Source organism: Halyomorpha halys, unplaced genomic scaffold (genome assembly GCF_000696795.3).
Source record: "Halyomorpha halys isolate HHAL.00 unplaced genomic scaffold, Hhal_1.1 Scaffold1220.1, whole genome shotgun sequence".
NCBI classification, from domain to species: Eukaryota; Metazoa; Arthropoda; class Insecta; order Hemiptera; family Pentatomidae; genus Halyomorpha; species Halyomorpha halys.
The window spans coordinates 405898-424428 of NW_027105702.1; the positions used below are offsets into that span (position 1 = coordinate 405898).

At 31.1% G+C, this 18531-nt stretch overlaps 1 protein-coding gene across 2 annotated transcripts in view; it reads right to left on the reverse strand.

Annotated features, from left to right (window-relative positions):
- LOC136797175 (odorant receptor 10-like) overlaps positions 1-15678 on the reverse strand; it is a 26140-nt gene extending 10462 nt beyond the window's left edge. The window contains exons 1-7 of one of the 2 annotated variants that reach the window (XM_067053007.1): positions 15628-15678; positions 13820-13991; positions 10668-11239; positions 7936-8035; positions 7755-7862; positions 6167-6328; positions 5806-6064 (exon numbers count right to left, since the gene is read on the reverse strand). In XM_067053007.1, the coding sequence (XP_066909108.1) occupies positions 6002-6064; positions 6167-6328; positions 7755-7862; positions 7936-8035; positions 10668-11239; positions 13820-13991; positions 15628-15659 (1209 nt within the window). In that variant the 5' untranslated portion in view covers positions 15660-15678 and the 3' untranslated portion in view covers positions 5806-6001. Of the gene's footprint in view, positions 1-5805; positions 6065-6166; positions 6329-7754; positions 7863-7935; positions 8036-10667; positions 11240-13819; positions 13992-15627 lie in introns of those variants that run through there. The other variant, XM_067053008.1, reaches the window with a different exon arrangement.
- Between the last annotated feature and the right edge of the window lie 2853 nt (positions 15679-18531).

The window sequence follows — 18531 nt, forward strand, 5'->3', positions numbered from 1 at the left end:
GAGAAACTACCCATTGGTAGCACTCTAATGACATTTTACATTAGCTGGTCTCGTGGCCATCTTCTTTTCAAGTGCCAAGGAGAATTGTCAGGTATGGAAGAGGATGCAAGATTAGAAGGGGGTTTGAGTGGTTAGAGAGTAGGGGAAAAGTGTAAGTGCTATTATCTATCGTTTAAATTCCAAACTTCTCTAAGGAATCAATTTCGTTTAGATTGTGCTGAAAAAAAAAAAAACGTGAGTAATTTAAAACATAAATTCTTCTAATAATTTAAATTAATATACAAAATATTCGTTTCGGCTAATGCTATTCTCAGTAAAGAAAAAATCAGTTGTACATCCCAGTGCAAGCTCATAGACTCAAACTTACAACGTAGAAAAGGTCATGGAGACTGAACAAAAATAAGCAACTGAGATTTTTCTTTCTGGGGATGGTGTAGTCGCTTAATGTTGAACATTTTGTTTATTAATTAACATTGGTGGAATAAATTTGCCTTTAAATTTTCAGAAATTTACTTTCGCCTTAAATAAATTTCATGTATGAAAGATCAATTTTTTTAATTTTCATTTATTGGGCGAAAAAAATTATATGCTGGCTTATGGGCGGTTGAAGTAGAAACGCCTCATTTAAATGCTAATTTTGATTTGGATACTGCCGATTTTCCAGTGTAGAGAAGAATCAGGTATAAAACCAAGGATACATGATAATATCAATAACTGCCCACTATGCAACTCTGAAGAAAAGGAAGATACCATTCACTTCTGAAGAACCTATCACAAGTTTATTGTAATTCGAATAAAATGATTTGGGCTGCGGATCTTCTCTCCTGAACAATTATTCAGTTTATTAAAAGGCTCTAATAGGAGAGCTATTAGAAACGTACGACAGGCTACACTGGAAAAAGCTCAGTTGGTTAACATGTGAGGGATTATTGCCATACCACAGTTTGTTACAAGTTGGATATTATTGTTTTATTTAAGATAAGCATATTGTTGTTTTAAATTACTGACTATGTTTTATTTTGACCGCACTCCCAACCATCTTCTCCTCGTATAAGTCATCCACTGTCAATTATCTCTCATAATTATATGTTTTCATTTTTTTTTAATATATACATTTTTTATTTAAATTATTTTTATAAATTATGTTTTGCATAAATAAGTACATTTAACAAACTAATGGTTATCATTACCCAGTTTCTATTTATTTGAAACTTGATCGAAATATATTATACTAATCTTTAAATTCCTGTCATTAGTAAGACTTTTATGATTTTGGAGAGGTGGTTTTGTCTTGGTATCTAGAACCTGTGCAAGAAACCGTGGAACCTCAAACTTGGTCATTTTGGGTTTATATTTCGGACAATCTTCAGTGAAATGTCTAACTGGGACTTTGGTCAGATGCAGTGAATAAGGTGGCTATATTCCTGTCAGAGTATAGTTATGATCACTTCTTCTCTCCTTAATTGTGTAGAACTTGGCCCATTTTTTTTTTACTGCCGTTTGTACTATTTTTAGCTTATTCATTTCTTGTTGATCCCATAAACTTTGCCATTTTTACCGTACAAGTTCTCTAAGAGCAAATTTTCACATTAAAATTAGTTTAATATTTTTGTTTATTGCTGAATTATTTATTGACTTGAAAGTACGAACTGCCAAATTCAAGAAGTCTAATGAATCCTGTCATCAGAAGACTTTTTACAATATTCTAAATTCTCAAAACCTCTCTCTTCTTAACTTGAAATGCATTCCAAATGCAGGGAAATAAATCCCTTCAAAACTACTTTTTTATTTCACCTCTTTTATCAGTAGGTCATCCTTTGGGCCTTAAAAGAAAAATAAATAATTAAAAAAAAAAATGTTACGCCAAATAGTTGAAGTCAGTTTTCTTCAGTGATTGGTCCCTTTATTTCCCACATAAGCGTCGAATGTCAATTAATACTCAGATTCGCTTGGTTATTTATCCATCATGTATGACTTGTATCATGAAACCGGCTTGTATGACTCAAATTTAACGCAGGTACATATAAGTAAAGTTATATAAAAGAATCACCTAATTTCAATCGTCTGCTTTTTAGTCCATGTATGTGTATTTTTGAGCGAAAATTTCAACCGATAATTAGTTCTTATAGCTAAAATTATTCGATGATAACCCGTGAATGTTGAATTGTTTTGAAGAAATTTTAGCAAAAAGTATTTTATTAAATTTATTTTAAAAAAATAGTTTGTTATTCGAGGACATTTAATTTAATTTTCTTTCTAGGAAAATTAAGGATAGCTTTCTTACTTCAAATTCTTATTTCACTAATTTTATATTGATAAAATTGTCTTTCCAACGTTTTGGACGATTTATCCATCTCAGGCTACAATTCAAAATTACACATTATTGAGATTTAATTTGATAAAATATATTTTTAAAGATCGCTTAACAATAATAATACGAATTATAAAAAGAAATAGAAACTAAGTAAACAATAGCTAATACCTAATAAACAAAGAGGGTACATTGTTCAGATATAATAGGTCGATGAAATAAATAACAATGTAAAAGATAATTAACTTTAAAATTTAAATTGATATATAAATTAATGATGTTTATTATAATTATGTTTTGATCAGGCTATTTATGAGGGAGCCATACTTTAGCCAAATTTTAGGTTCTCCATTTCAGAAAATATTGAACATTAATAGAAAGAGTGTTTTTTTTTTTTTGTTTTTTTTCATACCCTCCTGTAATGATGTTATTGAATATTTGGAACATACATATAGGAGTTATGCTATATGTATATCTGGGTGTTAATGATACCTTGGATTGCCTTTTGGCATTATAAGGTTTAGAAAGAGTGGTGGAAATTAAAGGAATACATTGAAAGAAAGGTTGTAACTTGTAGAGTGGGAAGAGGGTAAGCCAAGTAAAATATAGTAATGTTAAATTCAATTCTAGTGATGAATTTTAATGGAAAATGAAATTAGGTTGATACGATGCGAAGTAACAAAATGGGGTTGCCATTTTGTTTTAAGCTGGGAAGCAGAAAACATGCAGTCTCTCTCATGAGTCTCATATTGAGATGGGTCACCTGTGTTGCTGGAGATAAGGGTGCCGGCCTCCAGACTGGAAGCTGCGGACTTGCTGTCTGATATGTCTCTTCGGAGGCTTGTGAGTAAGGGTTCAAATTTTAAGTAATTAGTTCCATCAGGTCTGGTTGTCGCTTCATTGGTTGTGCCAATACTATTAGTTTCATGAGTCAGTTAATCCCCCCCTTGGCTTTTCAGCTCCAGTGAAAATGGGTAACTAAAATAAAAAAGTAGTAGTAAAAAAATTGACCATTTTTAAAATTTTAAATGTAACAAAAACTTTGTTACAATTTTAAGAGTTGGGGACTGATAAAGGACTTATCATCCGAAACCTTGAAAAGATTTTACCTAACTTATTTTTGCATTAGTTAGATATTTAATTATTCTTCTTGTTGAAACAACAATGAAAATTTGTACTTTTTTGGGTCTAATTTATTTTATAAAATTATTTTAATTCGTTAATTATGTAAGTACACTATTAAGTATAATTAATATCTAAATAGTAAATAAAGTGAAATCCTGCGACGATATATCATAACAGTAAACTGTTACGAACGCTAACATCGTCACTAAATATCGCTAATACTTTTGGGGAGTGCATTTTTATGATGCTAAGTTCTTAAAAGGTGTATATCAGTGTGTATTATGTATTTTTCCAGCCCATAGACTAAACACTTTTCTCTTGCTGGCCACAGAAGCCCATATTTCTTGAGAACGAATTGCTTCTAAGGATCTTCTCACTTAGTTTGAAACATAGGTTTGACACTAAATCTGAACATAGGTTATAAACATTGGTATAAATATATAATAAAGATAGATATACATGATTATGTCCTCATAGCACGTATCATATGTTTATATTCATTTAGAATTTTCTACCTTTTCATTTCATTTATATTTATTCTTCTTCTAGAAGCATTGGGTAAATTAATTTTTTTCCCTTTTAATTCAAAGAATTACAATAATTTGATTTACGATTTTTATCTTGTTTATTTTTTATTAATAAATGTTTAAAATTGTGAGTTATTTATTTTTTGTCTACTTTATTTTATAATTTTTTTTCCACAAATATTAAACCCTAGAGCATTCTTTATCTTGGCAAGAGGAAATCCTTTATCGAGGCTCTCAATAGAGGTAACACGTACTCAGTTCTGGAGTAATATTAAGTTTTGTTTGTTTTTATATATAATTATTTTAGTTTTATATGATACTAGCTCTTATTGTATAAATTTTTATGTTTGTACGTGTTTCTCAATATTTTTCCATAGGAGGCTACGAAAAAAGATTTTAAAAAATAGTTTTAAGGCACCTTTGAATACCTCAGGGTAAAAGAAGGGTTGAGCACTTATAGTATATATTTTATATTTGTACATCTTACTCAATATTTTTCCATAGGAGGGTCCAAAAAAAAAATATATATATAATACTAGCTCTACTCTCCTTATATATTTAATGAGTGTTATTGAAAATAAATTATGTTATGATTATTTATTCATTGTTTTTTTTTCTAACCTCTTTCTTATATTTATTCTATTTATATTCCTTAACATAATTTATTTAGTTAAACGAAAAGTAATTAATTAATCAGCTTAATTTAGCTAATTAAATAATAATTTTTGATACTGGACTCGAACGTTTGTACTTGGGGTAACCACACCAAAAGATTTCAACGCGTAGAATGTGGTTTGGAATTTAAATTGGAAACTCTCAATTTTAGTGTAAACCCTTTGTTATATATCTTAATCTTTTTGAGGTTATGAAGGAAAGCACTTAGGTATTAAAAAAAAAAACTGACCTCCCTTCAATGTAAACAACACAACTTCTGAGTAAAATCATGCCATCTTTCAGGTATAAACTACGTCTATAAAATATATTTACTTTAATTCCACTAGGATTTCTATTTAGGCAAAGCACTGAAATAATTGCTAACACACTAATACAAACAAATGATATCTTGAACGAAGCTAGCAGATTTTTCACACTTACTCCATCAAAGAATTGATCCAGGTACTTTTTTTCCGCAAACTTTTGGAACGAACACACATGAGTTAAGACACGAAAAAAGGATTAGGAAAATCCGTGATTGTAATTTTTTAAAATGAACTTCTAAAAATTTGGTAATAAGGAAAGATGATTACATAATTAGCATGAAATTTTTTGAATATATATTAATGTTAATATTTTTAGTAATAGGTTTTCAAATGGTGAAAATCATAGCTTTTTTATTTGTGTAGGTACTATATGTATTTTTTCACTTTACATCTCTATTTACACCTGTCAATGGAGTTGACAGCTAGTGAATGTAAAATACAATTATTAGACGGGAAGATCCCTCATCCAGTTCTTTTTCAGTCTTCTATGAATGTTAGCGAGCTTGCTTTTTTGGCCATAGCATTTATGAGATTGTTTAATTTGCCTTGGAATCGTTTGTAATTGGTTAGTATTTGTTTATTAACAGTTGACATGTGTTGGTCAGTATATTAATTATGTTTTTGCCCGAAAAATTTGAAGTTTGCTTATGTAAGGCTTTGTTGCAATCCTAAATATTTGTGGTGCGTAGGTTTAAATTTATTTAAGGAAGTATTATGTTTTTGATGAAGTTTTAATTTTGATTGTTTCAAAAATTTCAATTAAGAAGATAAGAAAATATTTGATTTAGGGTTTGTCTGGTTTTTTTTTTTTTTTGTGGATTTCATGTAATTCTTCGAAACCATGGTGAAACGTGCTAAAAGTATAGGTAAGGGTCTGTGAATTATATATTTAATTTAACTAAATTGCAAATAAGATCAGAATGAACTTTGTATTTTAATAAATAAAATTAAATTAAAAATCTTTAACTAATATCAAATAAAACTATTATATTTAAGCCTCTATTTAGATTATCATGTTTTAAGTTGTTGGCGATAAATGTTCGTGAATTACAATTGCCTCATCTGTAGCGATCCTTTATCTGGCAGAAGGTTACAAACGCAGAGATAGATGTCACCACGAACTGGAAAAATAAGAAATATCTGTCAATTATAATTAAATAAATATCTAAGTGTTTATTTTGTTAGATATACATATATAAAGCATAATATATTTCTTGAGTTACGTTTGCAAATGTCTCTCTCTTCAATATAAATCTAGGGGCGCAGTAGGCGGTTACTTGAATTGGCACGTTTGCTCTTAGGATCACCATTCGCAACATGTCAATGTCCGCTTTCTTCAAGCTGTACCACTGAAGGTCGTAAGCAGAAAATGCCAATTTTTCTGCCTGTTAACATCAGTATGAAATTATTTAATTATTCAGTTAATTTGGTGAGTTAAAAATTTATTTTTCATTAATTTTGAAGTGTATAACAGAAAGAAAAGTAAAAAACGCGTGGCGTTAGTCAATAATTTGGATTATTTACTGAAGTAATAAAATGGCCGATAGGGTATCTAAAAAGCTATAAGCTCCGGACGATGTGGATGGGTGCATGATTTTGTCCATTGCTGAAGCCAGTTGAAATAGCTCATGTCCCAGCTATAGCGAGAGGTAGAATTTTCAGGGAGTGATGGCGCACGATGTATTGCATTCATCCCAATATTCCCAGAGAAATTTAAAATAATCAAGGGTGCAGTCTCTTCGAAATTTTCTTTCCAGGTTTTTGAAACGGTTGAAGGTTCCGAATTTAGAATTGTTCAATAAGGTGGGAGTACAGTTGGGATGAAAGTCTCACTTTGCTGTTAATTACTTCATCCACTGAATGGGGACTTACCAAAAGCTCTTCACATTATACATCGAGAGGGTCCGATTTTGAAACGCTTCCGTCTTCCTCCGTTTTCCGAAATTCGGTTAACTCTCGCGAGAAATCGTCGCACCGAGCGTACTGGGTTGTACAATGAAGAATCTTGCTGCGTTTTTAATCTTCGTCGGGTGAATTACCGTTAACAAAACTGTAAACTAGATACAGGTCGCTAAATTACTCGAGTTTTACTAAACTCTAAGACAAATCTTAGTTTTACCGTTTATTGGTGCAACTGTTCCTTATTGGAACTTTGGTACTTCTTATGGCTTCCTTCTTACAAGTAGATTTGCTCTGAATCTCAATTTAACCGGCTATCATTGGTCATTAAAGTTTACCACCGGATTTGAAGGTTAACTTTTCTTATGCAGAGAATAATTGTTGATTTTACCTGAGATTTAAGAAATCGTAGTTTTAACTGTGATGGTGCAACTAGCCTTAAGAGAAGGCATGTTAGAGAACATCACCTTAGACATATTGGAGGTTTGTTAGTGAAGTTATTTAATAAATATGAAACGAATGAATAGTATTTTAATTAAGGCCTGTTCTGACCTGCGTTGCACTGTTAAAATGGCACTTGCTGCAAGCGCAGTGTTTTTTTTTTATTCGCCAGACTGATTGATATTTTCACGTCAAATTTATCAAATTGTTATTTTTTTGTTTCACTATATGGAAGGCTTTCAATTGAAAAATGATTTGTTTTTCAGAGTACAATAAGAAAGTTTTTAAGGAGTAAAAATAGGATAAGTTAAAATTTCTAAATATCTTATAGCGTTCAAAACAACCCCATTCTCCGACTTATACTACTTTTACCACCATTCAAATATAGTTCGAACGTCTTTTGCATCTCTATTAATTGAGCAATGGATCAAAATACAAATAAATTCCAAATAAATATTTATTTATACATACCTGAGTAGTGAGCTCTTCTGCTGTGTGAGCCATTAGATAGTAATAAAGACCAGCTATAGCAACGTAAGCTCCAATACTTAATGATTGAATTAAATTATTGCTGTCACTCTGAAAAATCGTTAACAAATATTAACATTTAAAAAGGTATCAATTTTTATTTTTTGTAGTGCCGTAAAGATACCTTGATTTGAACAAAAGCACCGCAAACTACGATGATAACCATAGTCAAATTATACACTATAATGACTGGAGAAAATACTGTTAAAAGTTGCTGTATATTCCTGAAACAATTTCATTGAATTAGAAAATCCATAATTATCATTAAGAATTATAATATTTTACTGTTGACAATTTTTTTCTCGAAATTCCATTATACCGAACGTTTCGAACACAAATTTGGTTACAGATAGTCAGAGACTGAACTTAATTTGTTCATTGATGTCTAAAACGTAAAATATGAGTGCCAATTTTTAATTATGAATCTAATATATTTTTCATATCATGAATAAATAGAAGTGAGTAAACCTTTAGCTGTGGAGATACAATATATATATATATATTTGATGCATAAAAAAGCTTTGAACCAATGTTATTTTCAAAATTAAATACGTTTTTTTTTATTATTTGAACTACTCAATAATATGATGTATAAGATGTATATATACACATCACTTAATTTATCTGTTTATAGCCTCTTCAAGTACAGGACAGCCTTTTTGGCGACTAGTGTAATGCACTTTTCTAAGGAGTAAGTAGTAGTTGAGCTGTACAGGCACTTTACTCCGAGTTGTCTTGCCAAGGCCTAGCAGGCTGTGTCGACATTTATTTTCTGTTTTAATAGTCGCTTATCAATCCGAGAGGATTGAAAGACCTCTACTATAAATCGGGTAGCTGAGTCAATAATGCTAAGGTAGAAAAACGCCTGTCGTTTGAGCGTTTTATGAACACATATTGTCCTTGTACAGTAATACAAGCAACACAAGTTGCTCACGAAGTACTGAATGACAGATCCTACATGGTCGTCATTAGTACAGATTATTTTTACCAAAATTAGGAATAAATTATCAGAAAAAATGGCACCAGTCTAGCGTAACAAAAATCACACCGCAACGAGACTATATTAAGTTTTAACCAAAAGCTAGACTACCCATCATTAGCAAGCTTATTGGCCATTGAGTCTATAATAGATTTTCACATTTCCTACAACTACTTATATTATTAGAAACCTACAAAAACTTATACTTATGTAGGCAGGTACCTACACTACTTAAAACTAAAGAAACACTTAATTCTAATCTGTTTGGACCCAGAACGCTAAAAGTATAGACGCTGTGTACAAAACTAAATCTGAAACAGAAACTGATGAAATGCAGGAGGGTCTTTGTGCTATTGTGTACGTACGTATTGACAATATCGGGTTGAGAAAAAATGTTAAATTTAATTTTATAGATATTCTGAATGTTCATAATAGCAGTGATCTGCTCGCAGATAAAAAGGGTTGGCTTCCTTCTGGGGCCATTCGCGACGGATCAAAGGGTCAAGAGACCGTGTTATTGAACAAACAACAGATGTGGTGGTACGCAATTAGGCCTTCGGCTGCATCATGATCAGCCATAAAGATAAACGGGGGCCGTCCGTAGCTCAGACGATTAGGCCTAGGTCTATCGTTTTGAGATGTCCGGGTGGTGCCAATTTGAATCTGGCCTAGGGGGTTAACTTTTTCATTAAATTCCGGTCCCACAAAATGAAAAACTTGACCCCCACCATGGTTAGAATAGGTTGGTCACCTGTAGGTAACCAGGAAAACATCACCGTCACTGTGGATTTCCTTTAAAAAATAATAATAATTTTTTTTTTAAAAAGATAATCCGAAAATCATAAAAGTGTTTTGGAGATCAAAGGTCAAATATGGAATGGCTGGAATGTAGAGGGGAAGAAGGACATTTTGAGGAGGTTGTTCGAAGTAATACAGTCAAGGGGAAAAGAGAGGACCGGGGACCAGCGAAGCACGCCCGATGAGCAGGAGCCGACAGATCCCGCTGGAGCCCAGAAAGCCAAAGCCTGCCGCAACACAAGATAAGTAATTATACTAAGATGTAATTTTTAATGGGAAAAGAGTTAGATTTTAGAATCAGAATGGTATCCGGTATTCGCAATCTATTATCATATTAATTAAACTTCAATTATAGTCAACATGTTTATTAAGCTCTCTTTAATCATAAATATATTCCATATGTAAATATAAACTAATGTTATCGCGACTTGATTTTGTAGTTTAAATACCCTGCATGGCACCTGGTTAGCATAGCTAAGTAGCATAGCTAGGAAAACACGGCACCATTGAAAAGGATATTCAATGAGGTTTTATGCAAAATTACATCAAGCATACCATAGCAAGGGGGTCTATGGTATCTAGTTCTTGGTTTAAATATATAGCTAATACATTTCCAAGAATTGTAGGTCGGTTCCCAGAAGAAACCGCTAGAAATATATAATAGAAATAGAAATAAAAATGCACAAATATAAAAGAAATTCTATTTCTGAAGCCCCCATTAGCCGTAAAAGCCTTGTTAGCCAGTGAATATGTATATTTAATTGATTTTCTTATTTTTTTCTCCTTACAACTCTTTCCTTATATTTTCATAAGATAATAAAACTACAAATTTTCAAAATGTTGGATAAGAATTTGAGAATCAATCAAAAGATAAAAATCTAGGTTGCTCTCATATTAGAACAAATTACGTAAAATCGTAATTCATGATGGAAGAAAATATAGAAAAATTAATCGCTTATTGAGATTGGTGTTCCTAAGACCGTAAATATCCATAATCCACTGGTTAAAAGAATTAAATGAAGTTAATTTTACGTATGTAAATTATTGAAAGTACTGAGTTGTGAAGTATAACTACTTACATATTAATATCTTGGTGGAGCTTAATCCACATAATCAGTTTCTTCCTGATATAAATGTCCTTTCCGCTGTTGAATTCTTCTTGTAGATAACGTTTCGACACGGATAGATATTTTAAAAAATCTATCTGAATGTTGAAAAGTGAAATGAAGAAGCAGTCTACAGCAGATTTCTTCGAGGTTGAAATTCCAATACTGCAACTTATTAACATGACCATCAGTTCGTAGATTACCGGTAACCTATAGTTGTAAGAAGTGTCAAGGGGTAGGGGCAATTCATCCCGGTAGGTTCCAGACAGCCAGGCCACAAAGGGCACCGACCAGCAGTAGGTGCAAGGTGCAAGGAAGCTGATGGAGATGGAGTTGCTAGTTAGGATAGCCATCAGTTTGGCGTTCTTCTGGTACATCTCTTGCAAGAGACCAGCGCCACCGAGCTCGTTCTGGAAGATGACTTCTGCAATGGAGTCCATGCCTTCGGTGATCATTTTTATTCTTTTACGGAACAGAGCCATGTACAAGGTAATGAAGAGTGAGCACATAAAGCAGCAGCCACTGGTTCCCAGGGAACAAAGATCCTGCGCAAAAAATAACATAAAAGTGTTCTAGAGCAGCAGATACATCTTGGAATAAGATAAACATTATAATAAATAATTATGTTAAAAAACTAGTTGAGATTAATTATCGTTCTTTAAGGTATCCGTAGAAGAATTTGTTTATATTTACAGAATGACTGTATGAATGATAATAGAAAAATAAACAAAAACTTATAACATTTATTTTATTAATGTATATTTAACATATTTGCAAGGTTTGACAATTTTGCCAATTGTAGGTGTAATAGGGCCCAGATGGTATCTCCTCAATTATTTCGATTGACATTTTTTAATTAAAAATGAATCGTACTAAAAAGAAAAAAAATATATGAAGTAAAATATTTTATAATAAATGGAATTTGGTCCGGGTGCGGTCAAATTAAACTCAAATAATAAATGGGTGTACTATTTTATTTGAGCCAACGTTTCGCCCCACGTTGCAGGGCTTCGTGAGGGCTAAAAAAGATACAAACACTTAACATAAGATAAAAAAGTAAATGATGTATCAGGTTTAATTGAATATCCTTCATTTATATGAAGCCAATGGGGAGATAAAAATTTAAAACTAAGATATAAAGATGATATTGCACACTATCCATGGGGTAACTTTATTTACAGGTTAAAATAATTTTTACCAATTGTAAAATACTTTATTGGAAGATTGCTGATTGACCGTGGGAATCAATAATTGGACTTTGGTCCGGGTGCGGTCAAATTAAACTCTAATAGTAATATTTTGTACTATTTTTATTTGAGTTCACGTTTCGTCCCACGTTGCAGGGCTTCGTGAGGACTAAAAAAGATACAAACACTTAGCATAAGATAAAAAAATAAATGGAAAATTACAAGGGTATACAATAAAACGTAAAATTAAATAAGAAAAATTAAAGGTTATAAAAAATAAAGGAAAACGGAAATAATAAATAAATATTTAAGACCGTGTGTATTAATAAATGGAATTTGGTCCGAGTGGGGTCAATTTAAACTCAAATAGTAATATTTTGTACTATTATTTGAGCCAACGTTTATCTGAATAAATAATATAAAGTAAATGTATTTATTTGTTACTATTTCCGTTTTCATTAATTTTTTATAACCTTTAATTTTTCTTATTTAATTTCACGTTTCATTTATACCTTGTAATTTTCCATTTACTTTTTTATCTTATGTTAAGTGTTTGTATCTTTTTTAGCGCTGACGAAGCCCTGCTACGTGGGACGAAACGTGAACCCAAATAAAAATAGTACAAAATATTACTATTTGAGTTTAATTTTACCGCACTCGAACCAAATACTATTTATTGATAACTGCGGTCAATCAGCAATCTTCCACTAAAGTATTTTACAATTGGTAAAAACAATTTAAACCTGTAAATAAAGTTAACCCATGGATTGTGTGCAATATCGTCTTTGTATCTTAGTTTTGAATTATCTCCCCATTGGCTTCATATAAATGAAGGATATTCAATTAAACCTGATACATTATGTTTCTAAAACTGAACTAAAATATATTGCTTATAAGAAAAATAATAAATGTATATACATGTTTCCTTCCTTGGAGATCTTAAGGTTAAGCTAATAAAAAACCATGATGATGTTTCAAGATATCGTAATATCAACAAAATATAGTTGTTTATTATTGATTGAACCTCAAGATTCTAATAAATATACATCATAAACATAAAAAAAAAAGTTAAAAATATGTATAATTCTTCTGCCCATTTCTGAAACACTAGCCAATTATTATCTATGTACGTTAGATAAACAAGTTTTAATCGTTGTATTTAATGTTTATTTACTTGTGTTTTTGACTACGCAAGAATGTTTGTAGCTGTTGTAGAAATCCTATAGTAAAAATTAGTTTCATTAATCATGAAGATGGTCGGGGGGTGCGTTCAGAAAAAAATATTCATACATAATAATTATTTAATCATAATATTAATAAATAATTTTTTGTTTATTTATTTTTTTTTTTGCCGACCAACTTCTCCAATTATTAATCTACTGTCAACTATCTACACCTCATTAAAAATTGGTTTCCTTTATAAGTTGTTTATATTGGACAGTATCTTGAATTTCCAGGATCATCCTGGGGTAATCTGAGACTGTGGTTCCTAATTCTTCATGAAAAGCCGTAGACGGATCACTTGCTTTTTTAAACTAAATTTTTGGATAATACATATCAATACTTGTCAAATCTGGAGTTTTTTCAGAGTTCATGAATTGTATCCATTATAGAGGAGTGATAGTTCTAATGAGCAATTAAAGAGATGAACCCAACCTGAGTGGAGTGAGACCGTTATATAGAGGTGCAAATGCATTCAATTTGAACTTCGTTGGCTGAGATCTTAATAAATTATCCGCGAAGAGGGTGATCCGTTATAGAAGGGTTTATCACAAGAAAACGCCTGTGGTCTGCCCTGGATAGTTTCTAGTTGCCATGTAAAATATCCATACGCCTATTTCTATTTCTAAAAATTGATTATTAGTAATGAATTGAATTGCCTATAATTATTAATATAATTAAAATCTTATTTGACAATTAAATAAAAATATATATCACCGCAAAAGAGATGGAGATGCTGGCTATTGAGTAGATGTAAACAGAGATCATATAGCTGACCATGATGACTAGGAAAGAATCGTAGCAGAAGAGAAGCAGTCTCCGGGGAGTGGAGGGCGTCTCTGCCCAGGGGTTGGGCAGGCCGCACTTGCGAAGCCAGCCAATAAGGGGTCTGCAATCAACGGTATATCAACCTCAATACATAATATATGACAGTATGTACAAAGTCCCTTGAAAATAATTTATTGATGCAGTTGAATCTCTTTAATTTGAAACTCTGAGAACTTGAGAAGAAGTTCAAATTACCAGGATTTCAAGCCTAAATTAAATTAGAAGGTAAGAAAAACAAAATTTAAGCTAGTAGGAGTTTCCGCCTGCTTTAATGTTTCCTTTTTATTTGTACTGCTGCTTGCAACAACTATACCATCTGCAAATGCAGTCGTAGATGTATTGCTTAGTGTCCACTATTTCAGCTGTGTTGAGGATTAGAAAAGCTATTTTAGTTTCGTTTTACTTATTACAAAAGTTATATGTAATCTCAAAACGTCTCGGTGCGCTTGTTTTATTCAGCAGTGTTTATATGAGTAGTAAAATGGCTAACCGTTTTATTTGCTAAGTATCTATGCAAAAAGAACTAATTAGAAAATATAAAATATTTTCTCTCCTAAATTTTAAAATATATATGCATTATATAAATTGATATGTACTTTTTTAGCAATTTATGTTGCTACTGAAAGTTTTAAATGGGTAAATAATTAAATTCAAAATATTTTTACGCTCATTTTTTAAAAATACGCTTAATACAGTTTTGATTTTATTTATTCGTTCATATGCCTGTTTAATTAAAATTGTCTTATCCTTTTTATGTTTTACGATTATCCAAAAAAGCTATATTATTTCAAAACATTTTTCGCCTTTGCAATTTGTAATTTTGTTTCAATGGTGCTTGTTGAAAAAGACTTGCTTTGCCGTGCACTGGAAAATATAAGAAATAAGTTAATTAATATTTTTTCCATCTAAAGTATTTTAAAAACAATCTAATATATAATAATTACTTTTATTTTTACAAAATATAAATACAAAAAGTACTATGCAATGGAATATCCGTTAGCCGGAGGTAAATGAAAAAGTAATACAAAAAATTTTATAAATGTACTAACATTTATAAAACGTTTTATATTACATAAACATAAGCACACACACACTAGTTTAGAACAAGTTTTATATCAAATTAATAAATAATAGTATAAGTATTATACAGCCTTCACAAGAAAGAATTTCGCAATATATTTTAAAATTTTACAAATATATTATGTCATTTTTGAGATTTGCATGTAACTAGAACCAGAAAAACTACTTCTTTAGTTTTTTTTATAAAACATTTAATGTAATAATTTTCTCAAACGTAATTTCAGAATTAAATAATAATTTGTATAATATATTATAATTAGCCCAATCAAATGCCTAACGCCATGAACTTGTGAGTTTTTCGCGTAGTAGGATACCGAGTTCTTTTTAAACAGGGTAGAATTGTCAGTTCCAAAAAGTACTGGGTGGCATTTTTTGAGGAAAAAATGTTTTATAAGCTATGTGCAATATAAAGAGGAAAATGATAAGTTTTTGTTTAAGAAAGAGTTAATAACTTTATTCCATGATATCTGACCCGATTTTTTGAAAACATAGCAGCTTTTGGAACTGATCTTTACAATTTTTATAAGCAGTCAATCGGTTTTGCTTAGAACTTCAAGAAAATATGTTTCATACAACACAATAATATAAAAACGATTCACTTAAAACTCTGCAAGTACCGATAGTGATGGATAAAGCGTGGAGGGTCCATGGAGTGGTAACAAGGAATGGATTAAGTGTCTAGACCTCAAGGCAATTATAGACCACCTTCTAGTCACTTATTATTGATAATAATCCCGCCTCCAATCCTAATTGTACGGTAGTGTTAGGTGTGTCCTGAAAGATTGATAAGACTTCTTGTCCGCCTGGAGGGACCTCTTCTATTATGGATGTTATAATAGGGTAATGAGGAGGTTAGCTGATTAGGTTACTGAAGATAATAACTCTTGCTTATGGCCTTCATTGCTATTGATTTCTTCATCTGACCAAGGTTAGTTTGAGCAGTTGGAAACACCTCTTCTTATCAGGATAATGGGTATATCATTATATTATCAAGTTTTTTTGAGGTACCAATATTTGTACCACCCGGGTTTTATTCTTCTGCGGATTTCTTTATTCATTTTTCCTTTGAATCCTATTATCTATCCTAAATAATTGTATTCTTCTACATACTCTGCCAACTGCCAACTGTCTACAAAAATTGGTATTTCAATGGAATACCATTTTATGTATCATTTTTGGATCATTTAGGCTTTTGTTGTATTTTGTTCATCCATACTTCTTTTATTAGTTTCTACTATCTCTTCTATTTTAGACAATTATTCTAAGACTATTTATTTTTGGTGATATTATACGCATATCATTTGTGAAATGTTTTTAAAAAAGAAAATTAGCCATAGACCTTAAATCCAAAGTATTGACTACATTACAGACTTGGTCATTAACCAAATAAAACTTAAACTCAGATTGAATGCTATGCAGATGAAGCTTTTAAGGAGTTCATAGTCAATTGAGGAAAAGGTAAGAACTAAAATTCAATATATTCCTTGTAAAGTTAATATTGAAATCTTATGTTATATAGGAAGATGGTCAGGGTTGCGGTCAAAGGAGAAACTTGTTTCTCAATTGACTATTTTTGTTTCTCCTTTGACCGCAACCCTGACCATCTTCCTATATATCAATTTTTACGGTCAACTATATATACATATTTAAAATCTTATGGGTTGAAGCTCGTCGTTTAAAATGGATTTGGGCTGGACATATGGCGAGGATGAAGGACGAAAGATGGTTCAAGCGCCTACAACAGTGGATCCCATGAGCAAACAACAAAAGGAGTCGACCGCATCCTAGGTAGAGCGACGATATGACTCGATATCTGGGAGATAACTGACTCCTTGTTCCTAGGGATAGGACAAGATGGAAAAATATTAAGTTTATTTATTAAGTGAAACAATGTGTTATTTAGTTTTTCCAATCTGAAATGTTAAAAAAGTTAAATTTCAAAGAATTTATTAATATCATAAAAATCTTCTTATAAAAAGTATAATCACTATTTCAATAACATTTTTTTTTATAATAAAATATCTCGAAATTTCAATTTTCGATTTAGTGTACTTCACTTGTATACTTACACTTTTTTATGATTTATTATCTCTGGTTTTTTTTCGGTGCGCTTATTAATTTTATCTTTTATATGCATTGTTATTTTATTTTCATATTTATATCTATTGCTTTTTTTAATATTTTGAAATAAGTGATAGTTTGAACTCATTTTTCTTTGCTGTAGCCAACTTCATTAAAATCGCACCGAATAGTTGGAGCTTTTGTCAAAATATTAGTGCTAATATAGCTTATATAGCTTAATATTATTCTTATTATATTAAGACACTCGATTTAAATTTGTTTGATTTTTCAGAGAGATCTTAAAAACTTGGTCAGATGTATTATATTCTATAATTAACTTAAAGTTTTACTTGATTATGATTATTGAAACAGTTTAAGACCATCTCGAGTTAAAATATATTTCTACCGGTAGTAAGCGTCTATTTGTATAATTTTGAACTGATTTATTCATTTAGAGCAGATAGTTAGTCATCTGTTCCTGACTTAGACCGGGAACCAGACTGATTTTTATCTAATGACTTATTGGTTGGTAAAAGTGTATAAATATATTTTTAATATTTTTTTCTGGAACAGTTCTCAAAACAGCTGTACTCAACACGCGCTTAAGACGCGTTTTCGCTAAACAGTACCAACAGTTGTGTCACCAACAATGCTGACAAAAAATGTTGGCATCAACATTTGGCAAACCGAAGTTTTTGTTTGTTTGCAAAGTACTTTGAGCAGTATCACGCAACCCAATTCCTTATCACTGTTAATGCCAGGATGTCAATTATGGAGGATGTGCTCACCGTAGAAGATTTTGGACATTTTAGCCAAGTATTAAAACGACCGAGAGTTTAGATGAGGCGAAGAGATGTAATTTTGAGAAGATTGAATAATTTTCTACGATATGATTGCATCGTTTCTCTCTTGGCGGTTTCCATAGAAATCTTAGAATTTTATTCATTATTATCAAATTCTGAAAATAAAATGTTGGTCAAGATACCTAGGAGCTGATGTCTACGACAGAAACTACATATTCAGTAATCTTATAACTACATATCAGTTTTGTAACTAGTATTGTAACTACATATCAGTTTTTTTTACCGCACCCGGACCATATTCTATTCATCTATACACACGGTCAATCAATAATCTTCCAGTAATCTTAATTCGATATTAAAACTGAACTAACTTTTCTCTCTTTACTCTAACATTTATGGTCAATGAGTTATCAAATATCCTATACGATTATTTCAGGATGTATTTCTTTAAATATAACTCTTGACTCTCGATTTGTTCAGGCCTTGAATTCAATTTTCCAGAGAGTTCTTTTTATAATTATAACATTTTCATTTTTTTTCTGACAATCCATGTGAATCAATCCATTTGATTAATCATTCTACCAAACGAAAGAACTCGTTTTTGTAATAATACTGTTTATAAATGCCATACTTACAAGACTGGAATATATAATATAT